Here is a 15,627-nt window from a genome sequence, read left to right on the forward strand (position 1 = left end):
TCTTGTTCCAAGTTACCTTCCTGTCCACTGATATTTGCCTCTCACAAAAGTCACAAAGCCTTCCAAGAAGACAGTAAAGGCTCATGTCATGCTTGAGCTTTAGTTAGGCTGAAACTTGAAAGTTAAGTTGCACGACATAAATGCAATGTTTAGGTATTATTATTTGTATTACTATTATTTAGATTTATGCCTTCGTTTTAGTTTGTAATGTTTACCTTTTTTAAAGTAATATGAAATTGATTTTTGTATTTTTTTTTATTGATATATTTGTATTTGCATTTTGAATGCAATTTAGCAATTAAATACATTAAATGGGTTTAGTTTTCACGGTTATTAATATATGCAATTTCAGCAATAAAAATGTAAATTTTTCTAAATAGAAAACAAATTAGTTGTTTATTTTAAGAGATCTGTCTTATTATCTCTTGCATATTTAGTATTGCTCTTTAATAAAGAAAAATGACTTCTTATCCGATTACTCGATTAATCGATGGAATAATAGGTAGAATACTCGATTACTAAAATAATCGATAGCTACAGCCCTAATTTAGATAACGGTTGATTTTGCGAGCAAGAGTAAACAGTTCACAGAAATCATCAATGTAGATATGATGGGTTGTCTTCAGTGAAAAATATCTGAGTCTGATGTGAGTTTAACGTTCTCCAGATTCTATTAGCAGGAATATGTTGGCAAATACAGAGTACAGCTTTAATCTGAACTGGGTCAGTCTGTGATTTGAGGCAGAATTACAGTATGGTGATAGTATTGGACAGGACTGTGTGTTCACCGTTAACCGTGACTCTGATGGTGTGGTGAACAGAGCCATGGCGATTATTGGCGATGCAGCGATATTCTCCAGCATCCGCCTCCGACACATCCGTGATCCGCAGAGTCTTATCGAAGCTCAGGAAGGACGCTCGTCCGCTGGGAATCTCACTGTTGTGTTTAACCCATGAGATCGCAGGAGTGGGACTGAAGGAGAATATGAGGGACATTACAGCTAAACACAGAAACCCTGTTTATCCAAAGCCAACGAAGATGCATTGCATTTCAGCAGTTCTACTGTTGGAGCTACAGGAATGCACGTCAAAAATAAAAAATCTTCACAATCATAAACCAAACGTGTGAACACAGATGTGAGCGATCTGAACTCACAGGCCGTCGGCGATGCACTCCATCTCCAGAATCTCTCCTCTCAGAACCATGTGGCGATTATTGGCGATGCAGCGATATTCTCCAGCATCCGCCTCCGACACATCCGTGATCCGCAGTGTCTTATCGAAGCTCAGGAAGGACGCTCGTCCGCTGGGAATCTCACTGTTGTGTTTAACCCATGAGATCGCAGGAGTGGGACTGAAGGAGAATATGAGGGACATTACAGCTAAACACAGAAACCCTGTTTATCCAAAGCCAACGAAGATGCATTGCATTTCAGCAGTTCTACTGTTGGAGCTACAGGAATGCACGTCAAAAATAAAAAATCTTCACAATCATAAACCAAACGTGTGAACACAGATGTGAGCGATCTGAACTCACAGGCCGTCGGCGATGCACTCCATCTCCAGAATCTCTCCTCTCAGAACCATTTTAAAGCTGACGGACTCGCTGGGGACCATGAAGACGGGCGCTCGCTCATCCACGGGTTTATCTGAAACAAACACTCTCAGTGAGATCCTGCGGCAGTCACACACACACACACACACACACGTCTGGTTTCCTATCCTAGTGGGGACTCTCCATAGGCGTAATGGGTTTTATACTGTACAGACCGTATATTCTATTGCCCTACACCTAAAACCTACCTCTTACAGGAAACTTTGTGCATTTTTAGATTTTCATAAAAACTTCATTAGGTGTGATTTATTAGCTTGTTTACCCATGGGGACATCAATTTAGGTCCCCACCGTGACACGAGTCTCCATGAGTTTGTGTGTATTCAGGTTTAAGTCCCCACCAGAATAGAAAAACAGGTACACACACACGCACGCACTCACACACACACCCACACACACACAGACACACACACACACACACACACACACACACACACACACACACACACACACAGTCCTGCTGCTTACACACTAGACAGTAGTTTATACTGTATTTAACAGATTCAATCTTTTTAACAGATTCAATCTTTTTATCAGCTTGTTTTCTTTCAATTAGCAAAGATTTACATTTCTTTATGGAACTGATTAATCGTAGGCCTCATTGATCTAGGCCTTTTGAGTGAATATTGGCAAAATTATCCACAAATAATGTTTGTGGATAATTAAAGTAAAAAAAAAAAAAAGGTCCAAAAACAAACACAAAACCTGTGCTGATTGAAAGAAAACGAGCTGACAAAAAGATTAAATCCAAGATTTACTGAACCCCAAATCAAGTAAAGGATTTTCAGCACAGCACAAGGGTTAACTGAATACATGAGGTTAATGAACCACAGAAATGTATACTGGACGTTTATATGGAGGTTACTTGACACTCAGCTTTGACTGAAAACAGTTTCATAATCAAAACAATGAAACAAACATTTCTGTGAAGCTGCTTTGAATCATCGTACAAATACACTTGAAATGAACTGAATTCAAATGAAGAGAACTAATCAAGGTTCAGAAGAACTAGATGGAACAACAGAAATCAGGAAGATGAAGAGACAAACAGAGTTCAGATGAGTTCAGAACGAGGTGATGATGAACGAACAGAGAGAGACAAACTTCCCGAGGTTTGATATAAGATCACTGAGTCTCTAAAGCAGAAGATTTGATTGATTAGTCCAGGAAAGCAGGGCTTTAATATGCGTGAATGAGGGTGCACAGGTGAGGCTAGAGTAAACCGGCAGGACGAGGGGTTGGTTAAAGGAGGGTCACAAGGGGCGCCATCACTCACCACTAAACAAATCAGTGTCATTGAAATAATCTGCCATTGTGTCATTGAGTGAATCCACTGAAACACAGCAAAACAACACCACAAATCAAAGACATGCAGACGACTGAAGTTGCAGCTCAAGAGCTCTTTGTGTGCTCAGAGAGAGTGGACAGTGCATTCACGTGATGAATGGACATCTGGGGCTTTATCTCCGCACAACAGCGTTCATTCACATAACTACACAGACTCACTGTCGAGCACACGGACGCTGATGGGCTGCTTCTGCTGGATGGTCTGCGTGTGCGGGAAGCGAGCGTAGCAGATGTAGTTGCTCCTGGAGTCCTCCGGCTGAACGTTGGAGAAGTAGAGATCTCCGTTCAGAGCCTGAGACACGCGCCGGCTCTGCGGCAGACGCTGGAAATCTGCGCAAACACACACACAGACAGTGATCTAAACACACCTGCCTCACAGCAACACATCTGAGCTGGCTTTGGATGGTTATTCTGCTGCGACTTCACAAAATCAATAAGCTGCAAGGAAAGAAGTAACAAACATATTTTTAAAGCAATTCCAGCAACACTCGGACTGAAGACGTCAAAATAATCAGAACGTAGAAATGAAAAAAATAATCTGGTTTACTTTTATTTGAGAACAAAATCGTCACTTTCTGGGAAACTGAAGCAAAGTATTAATAAAAATAAATAAATAAAGTTGCTGCAACTGGTGAAGCCTTGTGGCTCTTTCTTTCCTCCAGAATAAATGCCTTTGTCTCGGAGCACGCGAATGAGAGCAATAACAAACGCTGTCATCTTATCTTGCATTCAGAGGTAGAGTGTTTGCAGTATGTTTTTAATGCACATTTTAAGATTTTATGCACATCATGGCAATTCCATGATGTGTTTAGTTAATTCCAAGTGTTTATTTATTTATTTTATTTTTTTAACGCGATATCTAAAAATTAACATGAAAACATGTGAATGGAGACATTTTTTTCCATCTTCTTAGAAAAAAAAAAAAGTTTTTAAATTTTTGAAAACTTCTTCAAAATTGCACATTCTCACAAACGTCCTGGAAGTTTCTTGAGTTAAGATGATCTTCGTGAATCAGTGCCTGATCTCAACAGGTTTCTGCTGATGCAGGAGTTTGTAACATTAATGGGTCTCACTGTCGTTATCAAGTGGAAGTAGCATCAGATCTCTTCTTCCATATTGTGACGCACATCTGAGTGTAATGGATTCATGAAAAAAGAGAGGGACTTGGTTCTGTTAATCTGTCGTTGATTGGATGTTGAGATGTGGGTGTGGCACTCTAGCAGAGGCGCAGTTTAGGAGGACTAAGTGATTGGAGAAGACCAGCATACAGCTTCACTGGAAGATCCAGTTTGATTAAACATTACAATCAAAACATCTATATATGGTCACTAACATGCTTTCAGAAAATCAGGGTGAATTTTCATTTCACTTACTGTTGTCCATCCAGAATATGATGGGCGGCGGGAGGCCGGCAGGGGGGCGGCAGTGCAGAATTAAAGACTGTCCTTTCTGTGCAATGATTGGACTGACTCTCTCTTTAGACCACAGAGGAGATCCTGCAGAAACAGGAATGATCACATGACTCCACACAAGTGTGAAGGTGAAGTTTAAAGGGATAGATCACCCAAAAATGGAAATTTGCTGTTAATTTTCTCACCCTCAGGCCATTCAGGATAAAGGTGCCATTGTTCCTCAGTAGAACAGTAAAGAAGAGTTTTAGCTGAAACCGTGGTCCTTATTGTGTAAGGACCACGGCAAGACAAAATGAATAGCCGTGGCTCCTGACGATATATTGAAGAGTTATCAGTCGATTGGTCTGTGCAGGGAACTGAACATTATTTACAACATTATTACAAAAGCGAGTCTTGTAGATCTGTGCTTTCAAACAGTTCAGTCCGATTTGGTGAACTCGTCCATCAACAAGAACCGGTTCAAAAGAATGATTCGTTTGTGAACCGTACATCACTCCGGACCGTTTGTCTGAGGCTCTGGATTACAGGTAATAATGCTGTAAATAATGTTCAGTTTCCTGCACAGAACGATCTTTTCACTTCATAAGATCTCAATATATCGTGACGAGTATTATTTTTGTGTTGCCTGTATTCGTTTTTTTGACTCTCAAAGTGACGGTAACCATTGACTTACATTATATGAATCACCAAGGAGCACGGTTTCAGCTAAAATCTTCTCTACTGTTCTACTCGAGTCACCTACATCCTGGACGGCCTGAGGGTGAGTGAATGTTCACTTTTGGGTGAACTTCAACTGAACATGAGAAGAATGAGGTGATGCTTCAGGAGAGTGTTGAGGAAAGAGATCTAAACACTGAATGACTATGAGGATCCGTCTGCAGGACTGAGCCGCCGCATGCATTATAACCAAACATTCAGATTTACCTCCGAATATCAGATGGCTGAGGACGCTGAGAATGTCTTATGACACAGAACAGTGAGAGATAGCAGGGTTAAACAGAGGCAGATGAGAGTGTGGAAGCTGTGCTGTGACTGATGTGACGTACTGGACTGGCGGAGGACGATGCTGTTGGAGACGGCGGTGCCGAGCTCGTTGTGAGCGGAGCACTGATAGACGCCCTCGTATGCCTCAGCCCGCTCTCCTCCGCTGATGTCCATCACCAGCGTCCCTGAATGAGGCTTCATCAGGACTTTAGGATCCTTATCCATGTCAAAATGCGTCCCGTTCCTGGTCCACGAGAAGCTGAGGGCGAGCAGTTCATTCGGTCAGATATCTGCTCATTCAATTACAGTCCTGTGTCAAATCTGTCCTGATCTTTGTTCAGTCAAGTTTTAGTTGATAAAGGTCTGGACATTTTAGTCTTAAACTTATATATTATTTTCATATGTATATATTTTACAATCATATTTTATCATCGTAGATATCACATTTGAGTCACATTTAGTTCTCGATTAGTATCACATTTCGTGATTACTGATCTGCATTGCTGTCATTTCATCAGAATTACGACAACTTAAAAGTCTGAACTCACTTGCATGGTCTAGTTTCTTGATTTATTATATTAATTATATAAATTATCACATTCAGTAAGTTATATAATTACAAAAAAAAAGTCTTTGAATATGTCATAAATACTTAATTCCACAACCTTTAGTGAATTTTTCCGTCACTCACATAAAAACATTTGCACTCCTTTCTCTCATATTGATAATGTTCAGTAGGTAAAATTAGCATTATCTGTTGCTTATTTATGAAAATAAAAATTGCCAATGTGCTCAGATTTTTAACTATTTCTTTATTTGTGAAAAATATTCTAACAGAATTATAGAATCAAGAAGTTGATGAAGAAGTTCAAATTATTACATTTTTCTAATTTAAATAAGTACATAAATATATTATGTAAAATTAATACACATTTTATTACAGCATGTGTTATTTATTATCTTTAAATTAAACACAGTAATATAATTATTTCATCATCATGAATATCATATTTTATTCACATTTAGTTATGCTGCATGACGGTTAAACTGACAATCATGATTATTTTGCTGAAAATTATATTCGTGCTTATTGACCTACACTGTTGTCATCTGAGAAATTAAATTTTACATTTCTTCAGAATTATGGCAAATTAAGAGTGTGAACTCACAAACTTGATCTAGTTTCCAGATTTATTATATTTATCATATCAATTATCATACTCTCTTCATTATGACAAATGTAAAAACCAGAAGCTTCCATCAAAAACAAATAATACCTAATAATTCCTAATAAAAAATTTTTAAAAACTCTTGACATCCGGAAAACTTATGGAGACTTGTTAAATAAAAAAAAGTCTATAATGTCTGTTTCTCCTCTTTTTTGTTGATGAGCATAAAGAGAGGTTAGGGTAAAGCTACATTTCAACATTCATCAACAGCCTTTCATGCTAAAGTGACAGTTCACCCAAAAATGAAATTCTGTCATCATTTAATTTCCCTCAAGTTGTTTCAAACCTGTGTGAGTTTCTGTCTTCTGTGTAACACAAAAGAATCTCGACGGTACCCACTGACTTCCATAGTCATTTTTTCCAAACTCTGGAAGTCAATGGCTACCGTCAGCTGTTTGGTTACCAGCATTCTTCAGAATACCTTCTTGTGTGTTCAACAGAAGAAAGAAACTCACACAGCTCTGGAACAACATGAGGGTGAGTAAATGATGACATAATCATCATTTTTGAGTGAACTGTCCCTTTAATAACAGTCACAGTTAAGTGTTTAATGTCATCTCATCTTAGTCGTGGAAACAGCAGTTTCTTAGTCGTGGAAATGTAGATCATTATCATCACCTGGGATGCGGTTTCCCTTTGGCCTCGCAGTGGATGACGATGTTCTCGCGTGGATCTATGATGTAGTCCTTCGGCGACTGATGGGTGATTGTGGGGGGCTGCGGCACTGGGGATCAAATGACACAGGTGAGTTTAGTTACAGCCAATCAGAGACAGAGACAGAGACACACACACACACACACACACACACACACACACACACACAGCATCTGTCGACATGCAAAACATGATAAAAACGCACATCAATCTACTGCATCACATGCATTTTATTTCTGTAAATCAGCGCTGAGTATTAATGAGTCTGTCAAGTTTAATCTACAAGAGAACTGAAGCAGTCGTGCTGTACGGACAGCATGCAAACACAGCAATAAAACCATATCATAAGCAAACTAATGAGAATAAAGGAAATAACAAGCTCAATTCACAGCAAACATCCTTCAGGACAGCAGCTGATGAACTCACGTTCTTCCAGAAGTTTAGCTGAAGAAGCCAAGAGAATTACACAGACAGACGCGAGAGAGAGCGTCAGTACATCAGCAACACATCTCTCATTCTGACTGTTCTGTGTGTAAAACTAACACTGTCTGCTGTGTAATTCACAAACATTGCATTCCCAGTGTGTGCAGAATTGATTTCAACTATTTCTTGATTGGTGAAAAATATTAAAGTAGAATTGCATAATGAAGAAGTTGATGAAGATGTTCAGATTATTCTCAAATAATTTTTTATTTAATAAATATTATGTAAAATGAACATGAACAAATGAGCATTTTATTGCAGCATGTGTTATTATCTTTAAATTAAATTTCACATACATAAACAGAAATTGACTGGCTCTAAACCTCTCTTTTCTTTATTCAGAGTTGATCTAGACTATACGAAAGTTCTAAGCGGCCATGCAATATTATTTTTTTTCCTTCTCGTTTTCTCGTTATAACGACTTAATTTTCTCGTGATCTCGACATAACAAAAGTTGTTTTCTCGTTATAATGACTTAATTTTCTCGTGATCTCGACAAAGGTTTTTTTTTTCTACAAAGATTGTTTGATCTACTGTTGTTATAGTAACAAACTCAACTTTGACACATATTTGATGGACAGATAAACCATGCGCTCTTACTGTAGCCTATGTCGTGGATATTTCTGCAAGTTTTCGTGCAAATTTTGCTTCGCCTAGTAAAAAAGTCTACAATACAAAAATAAAGGCTGATCAATCACTGTTGATATTTCCAGAGACAGTACGCTAAACATTTTGTTTGTGTAATTAACATGTTTAAATGGTCAAAGCAACACCGCAAACACAGGCGGAGCACCTTCAGGATGCAGAACTATTCTAAAATCTTTTAGAGCTGCTTGGATTCAACTCACTTTTAATTTTCCTTTTATTTGAAAGAAAATTATATATAATTTGTCATTTTTAGTAGTCATTATATGCTGTGACTGATATCATGTGCATTACAAGCCTCTGTTTGAAAAGAGCGTTCATGTGTATATGTGTGTGTGTGTGTGTGTGTGTGTGTGTGTGGTTTCCACAAAGAAATGTAGAAAACACAAAAGATTACAACACTGTAGAACATCACTGAATTAAATTAGCCTATACACTTTACATATAAATCACATTTCTTATCAATATACATTTAATGATTAACAATAAAGATTAATAATAAGGAAAAGAGGCACATTACAAATAGCCTACGTCGTTGAAGCCCGTCCACAGGTTTGCTCTCTTAACATCCAACAGCATCTGCTTGCACTGTCATTCAGTTTCGCTAACAAAAATGGTTCCAGATAAAGTCATGCTGTGCGTCTCTGCAGCAACAAACAGCAGTGTTTCCTTACTGAATGAACAAATCAGTGAGTTTCACTGATCCATTCAGAAAAACAGTTTCTTTCTTCCTTCCTCAATTAATCAGTCGATTTGAAAGAATCGATTGAATAAATGACTCAGCGACTCACCACCACCTACTGGTAATTTTAGTTTCATATTTAAAAGTACCATTTAATTTTTTTCTATCTTCTCATATTTCTATGTTCCAGTTTTTATATTTAAAACATTAATCTCATAACATTATTTATGCAATTTGTAAGTGCAGTGTAAATGCATGTACAAGTGCTAAAAATATATATTAAAAACAGAATAGAACCCTGCACACACACGTGTGTATATATATATATATATATATATATATATATACACTGTATATATATAAGTGTATCCCATGTAATCTGACACATACATGGATGTCTGGGCTAAGCCCCGCATATCTACTCACCCTAGAACCACCCCTGAGTCTATTATATATATGTGTGTGTGTGTGTGTGTGTGTGTGTGTGTGTGTGTGTGTGTGTGTGGATACGTACGGTCCAGAGGAACCTCCAGCGCCGTGATCACGTGACCCAGGAAGAGCAGCAGCAGGGCCAATTCCCTCGGCCTGTCCATCACGGCCTTGTGACCAATGAGCCGCGTCTGGAGTGAGTTTAGCCCCGCCCTCATGCGCGATTAGGACAGCAGCGGCTCACAGACACCCACACAACACTGACAGACACACACACAGACAGTAAATTTCACATTTTCATCATCTTTTTCTAATTTTCTTTTTAAATTGATCTACTAAAAAAACTAAAACTGAAATAAAAAATTAGGAAGAATTATATATAATTATTATAAACTTATGTAGACATAAAAACTAATAAAATTGACAAAACATTACTAAATGAATCATATGAATCAATTGTCTGACGGCCAGTGATGCTCAAACATTTATCTGGTCATCAGCTCAACACGTGTGAAACAGCACAGAGCAGGTCTGATAACGGTGATCTGTAAGCATGATCATGATTACAGGTCATATGATCACTGCCTCACTGAACACACATGTGTTTCTCACAGGATCACAGCCAGAGCACACACATCAGACATGACCAGCGGGACACGTACAAATACAAGACTATTAAAATACAAGGCTATTATCACCAACTCAATCATAAAAGAACAAAAGATTTCAGTTACTTCAAATAAATGTTAACTGAAACAGAATACATAATTATAACTAAATAACCAAAGAAAATTATAAATATATAGATACATGTAGTAGACATTTAAAAAACCTAAAATGACAAAACACTAAGAAATACTAAACAATTACTAAAACTACTAAAATTATAGTGGAAATGTACAACATTACAGTTAAAATTGTATTTAAAATATGAACAAAAAATGCAATAATAATTCAGTAACACTTGATTTTGAGAGTCCTCTTTAGACATTCCTCTAACTACATGTAACGCTGTAACTACATGTCAACTAACTCTCATTAACTTGGAACTACATAGTGCAACCAATTAAACTAATTAAATTAAAAATAATAAATAAAAATAATAAAACAACATGACTGTGTGTGTGTATATCAGTGTGTGTGTGTGAGTGAGTGAGTGAGTGAGTGTGTGTGTGTGTGTCCGCGTTTTTGTGACAAATGAGGACATAAATTTGTATAATGACAAAGGTATGACATAGGAATTACAAGGAGAAGGTGACTTTTCAGGACATTACCCCATGTCCCCACTTTTCAAAACGCTTATAAATCACACAGAATGGAGGGTATTGAAAATCTGAAATAGCACAAAGTCTCCTGTAAGGGGTAGGTTTAGGGGTAGGGTTGGGGTAGGGCAATAGAATATACGGTCTGTACAGTATAAAAACCATTACCCCTATGGGATGTCCCCACTTTTCACAAATGTAAACCTGTGTGTGTGTGTGTGTGTGTGTGTATATCAGTGTGTGTGTGTGTATGTGTGTATATCAGTGTGTGTGTGTGTGTATATATCAGTGTCTGTGTGTGTGTGTGTGTTTGTGTATGTATCAGTGTGTGTGAGTGTGTGTGTGTGTATATCAGTGTCTGTGTGTGTGTGTGTGTGTGTGTGTGTATATCAGTGTGTGTGTGTGTATGTGTGTATATCAGTGTCTGTGTGTGTGTGTGTGTTTGTGTATGTATCAGTGTGTGTGAGTGTGTGTGTTTGTGTATGTCAGTGTGTGTGTGTATATTAGTGTGTGTGAGTAAGTGTGTGTGTATCAGTGTATGTGAGGCTGTGTGTTTGTGTGTGTGTATATCAGTTTGTGTGAGTGAGTGAGTGAGTGTGTGTGTGTGTGTGTGTGTGTGTGTTTGTGTGTGTGTATATCAGTGTGTGTGAGTGTGTGTAACGTTTATCTGTATCTGTGAGTCAATCCTCGACACTTGAGTGAGTAAAACATCTGACTCAAACAGACTGTAATATCCACAGATTTCCCGTTTCTAATATCAACGTTTGGAGAGGAAACTCGTCTGTGACACAAACACACAAAGACATTCCAGCAGACGCCTCCCATCAGCCCTCATTGGATTCTATAATCGCAGAGGCGGAATGCAAATAATGGCTGTGTTTATCATATGAATGAAGTGCGTATGAATCCAGCCGAATGCTTGATGAAAACAGCAGAGCTGAGTGAGTTGAGCGTTTGATGAGCGTCTTTAACACTGAATCACACAGGTTCAGACTCATCACGCTACTGACTTCATGACTGCACCTTTGACTCTATTTAACCCATGGCACTGATTTCATAATCCACAATACCACAGCAAAACAAATTACTGAATTTATCATTTTTCATTTTTATCAGTCAAACCTCTTTGAGCAAAAATATTTACTTTTTAGATTTTAAGTTAATATTTCCATAATTTAACAACACATTTGCATGTTCATGGTTCTCTGATGTTGTTTAATGATGACATGTCATGTGGCTAAATAATGAAATAATTTTATATTTTATTTAAAAAAAAATTAGTTTGCTTCTTGTTTTATTTGTATATCTTTTTTATTTTTAAAATATTTATGAATTTTAATTTTATGTCAGTTAATGATCACATAACATGCACCTCAACAAATAAAATGTTTTTATATTTTATAAATAGATTTTTTGAATTTACTGTTTTTTTGTTTTTTTTTATTTTTCAAAAATTATTTATTTACATTTTTTATCAGTTAATGGTCACATGACATGCAGCTAAACAAATAACATATTTGTATATTTTATTTAAAATATATGGGGTTTTCTTAAGAAATTGCTTTATTTAGATTTGTTATTTTTAAATTATTTATTAATTGAAATTTTTACATTTTATGATTTAATTATTACTGATGATTCATCTGAATTATTAACTGTAATTAAAACTATTATGCATATCCAACTTCACTCATATACTGTTCATAAACTCACATAAAGCCCTATATATACTAATAGCAAATCTTAATATAAATAGCAAATCTAGATATAAAGTATTGTTTTCTGAGAAACATACCAAAATAAAGTGAGTTTATGCTTAAAACTAGAACAAATATGTGTTAATGGGGTGGGAGAAATGAGTTCTGCTGGAGTTCCCTGAATAAAAGCACTGAATCTGTTAAAGATACTCTTGTGTTTCTTGGCCTTTCTTGTGCCTGAAGGACACTTGAGTCTTCTGCTCATTTGTGTTGTTTTCCCAGAAGATGGAAAGCAAATGTTTACTCAGAGCATCTCTGAACTCTGAATCCATTAACATTCCCGTCTCTCTCACACTCAGATTAACAAAAACCAACAAAATCCTCACAAACTCCTTCTCTCTCCCATTCCCACTCAGATGCTAATTTCTGGCAGCGCCTTAAAGAAATGAGGCCTTGTTAGCATGCAGGGCAAACTGGAGCACTATAACACACACACACACACACACACACACCGCTTCATCCTACAGTTACTGCTGTGAATAATCAAATCTACATCGAACAGCTCATCGCTGCAGATTCAGTCTGAGCGTAACGGAGTCAGAAACTCAAACTCACAAGCCATCAGACGAAACACAGGATTACTGGTCACAAATCAGTTTCAAACTCATTAAAGTGAGATGAAGGGCTGAACTTGACCCTGACGGGACCCCGTAGAGCCTTCAGAGTCAATGACAGCACTCTCATTATCATTCAGATATTTAGTATCATTATCTATATTCAGATTTTTATTTATTTGAATATTGCTATAATGAATTAGTTTTTATGTTAATTTAATAAAAGTTTTAGTAATTTGTGCTTTTTTATTGCATTTTTACAATTATTATTTAAAAATCTAGTTTGTAAATCCCAATTTATTATCATTATTTATATTTATATTTTGATTTATTTTAATATTTTATTAATATTTATTTTATTTAATAATATTATTTTTATTAATATTTTGAGTTTTTATTTTTATTCTTTCTGTTTTCATTTTAGATTTAGTTAATTTTTGTGTTACTGCGTCAGTGAACAACGGCTCTGTGTAGTTAATGCTGCTCAATGTGAAACCCCGCACGTGATGGAGATTTACCGCTGATTACAGAACCGGCTTAAATATTGCATGTGATTTATCGTGCAGCCCTAATATATATATATATATTTGTTGAAACCACAAGCAGTTCTCTGAGTGTCATCAGCAACAACCCCAAAAAAAGCTGTTTATATGTTTCTGAATGACAGAACCTAGTGATGCCATGTAGACAGAGAAGAGAAGTGGTCCAAGAACTGAGCTCTGAGGCACCCCAGTAGCTAGATGTTGCAAATTGGAAACTTCACCTCTCCAAGATATCTTGAAAGACCTATCTGAGAGATAAGACTCAAACCACTGGCGTGCGGTTCCTGAGATGCCATTTTCCAATAGGGTTGACAGGAGAATCTGGTGGTTCACCATATCAAAAGCAGCAGACAGATCCAGCAAAATAAGTATAGAAGATTTGGAAGCCGCTCTTGCCAGTCTTAGGGCTTCAACAACTGAAAGCAAGGCAGTCTCGTTCAAATGTCCACTTCTGAAGCCAGATTGGTTGCTGTCCAGGAGGTTGTTCTGAGTGAGAAAGGCAGAGACTTGGTTGAACACAGCTTGTTCAAGTGTTTTTGCAATGAAAGGTAGAAGGGAAACCGGTCTGTGGTTCTCTAAAAGAATTTGGTTAAGAGAGGGTTTCTTAAGTAGTGGGGTTATATGAGCCTGTCTAAATGCTGAGGGAAAAACACCAGTGTGAAGGGATGTGTTAATGATGTGAGTGAGTGCAGGTACAACGGCAGGAGAAATGGCTTGAAGGAGATGAGATGGAATAGGATCAAGCGGACAAGTAGTAGGATGATTAGAAAGGATGAGTTTAGCTAAACAAGACATAAGAGTGGAGCAGAAAGTATCAGTAGCACTGTTAACATCAAGATATTATAACTGTTCAGGGGTAGGAAGCGAAGATGAATCCATAGCAGATAGCCGGGAGGGTGAGAGTGAGCGTAGGTTACGTCGAAAATTGACATGTGGAGGGGTATGTGTTGTGTCAGGAACCATGTTGAGGTTAAGAGTGAGGAGGAAGTGATCCATGGTGTGCAGTGGAGTAACCAGCACATGATCAGTGGAGCAGTGTCGTGTGTAAATAAGGTCTAGTTGGTTGCCTGATTTGTGAGTAGCCGTAGTTCAATCATGACAACTCTCAGAAGGCATGGTGATGGTTATGACAATGTTAATGTATTTGGTCTTGGCGGAATAGATCTGCTATGCTGCTGCTGAATTGCTGCTGCTGTTGGTTATTGCTGTAGTTGTAGATTATTGCTGCTGCTGCAAGCAAGTACAGGAACTTGCCAATGCCAATGCATACGGCAATACAGTGCCGTGAGTATTTAAGACGTGCTGCTGCTGCACAAATAGCATATAAAATAACCCGTAGCAGATCTATACAGGTGGAGCTGGGGAAGGTGGAGGGTTTCAGAGAAATTCTGAAAGCGCGCTGCAGGAATCTCTAGTGAATGCTAGCCAGCCATATAAATGCAAACCAATCAGCTGTGCCAAGTTGTTTAACTCTCTGAATATCATCGGTTACGTACTGTTGTACTGTTAATGTGATTCAAAGGAGCTGATGGTAAAGGATTACATTTTCCATATATATAGTTTTTATTAATTTTATTTAGTTATTTAGTGGAAACTGAAATAAAGCTAGTTTAAGTTTTTTTTTTATTTCAGTTAACATTTCTTTCAAACTAGTAACATGTTTTTTTTATGGTTTTAGTTTTAGTTGACTATAATGCTCTCTTCTCACTGGATCAGGCTCTGTGAATGCGACACCGCACCTTTCATATGCTGATGATGATGGCTCATTTGCATATGTAAACTCAGCAAACAGTGTTGCTGGTCCTGAGTTACTGTGATTCATCAGGATCAGCTCCTCTGGACTGATTTTATGCACGAGCGGCAGCTGATCAATCAATGGGCTGCTCGGCCATATCCATGACGACGACCCTCTTCCAGAAATCCATTTCCTGCTTTAGTCCTGTTGACCTTTTCAATAAGCAATGAGGAAAAAGCTGCATTCATCAGTCCTGATTCTCCGGCATCAGCTCACAGAAAACCACAACAGAACAACT

At 37.6% G+C, this 15,627-nt stretch overlaps 1 protein-coding gene across 5 annotated transcripts in view; it reads right to left on the reverse strand.

Annotated features, from left to right (window-relative positions):
- Nucleotides 1-9,755, reverse strand: part of LOC107552423 (neuronal cell adhesion molecule-like) — a 23,816-nt gene extending 14,061 nt beyond the window's left edge. For 3 of the 5 annotated variants that reach the window (XM_016234297.1, XM_016234294.1, XM_016234295.1), the window contains exons 1-10: nt 9,565-9,755; nt 7,667-7,684; nt 7,205-7,310; nt 5,420-5,616; nt 4,335-4,457; nt 3,121-3,291; nt 2,891-2,947; nt 1,538-1,649; nt 1,207-1,354; nt 789-825 (exon numbers count right to left, since the gene is read on the reverse strand). In XM_016234297.1, coding sequence (XP_016089783.1) covers nt 789-825; nt 1,207-1,354; nt 1,538-1,649; nt 2,891-2,947; nt 3,121-3,291; nt 4,335-4,457; nt 5,420-5,616; nt 7,205-7,310; nt 7,667-7,684; nt 9,565-9,697 — 1,102 coding nt within the window. In that variant the 5' untranslated portion in view covers nt 9,698-9,755. The remainder of the gene's footprint in view (nt 1-788; nt 826-1,206; nt 1,355-1,537; nt 1,650-2,890; nt 2,948-3,120; nt 3,292-4,334; nt 4,458-5,419; nt 5,617-7,204; nt 7,311-7,666; nt 7,685-9,564) is intronic. The other 2 variants (XM_016234296.1, XM_016234298.1) reach the window with 2 other exon arrangements.
- Between the last annotated feature and the right edge of the window lie 5,872 nt (nt 9,756-15,627).

The sequence above is a fragment of the Sinocyclocheilus grahami genome, unplaced genomic scaffold, assembly GCF_001515645.1.
Source record: "Sinocyclocheilus grahami isolate Dianchi unplaced genomic scaffold, SAMN03320097.WGS_v1.1 scaffold450.1, whole genome shotgun sequence".
In the NCBI taxonomy this organism is placed as follows: Eukaryota; Metazoa; Chordata; class Actinopteri; order Cypriniformes; family Cyprinidae; genus Sinocyclocheilus; species Sinocyclocheilus grahami.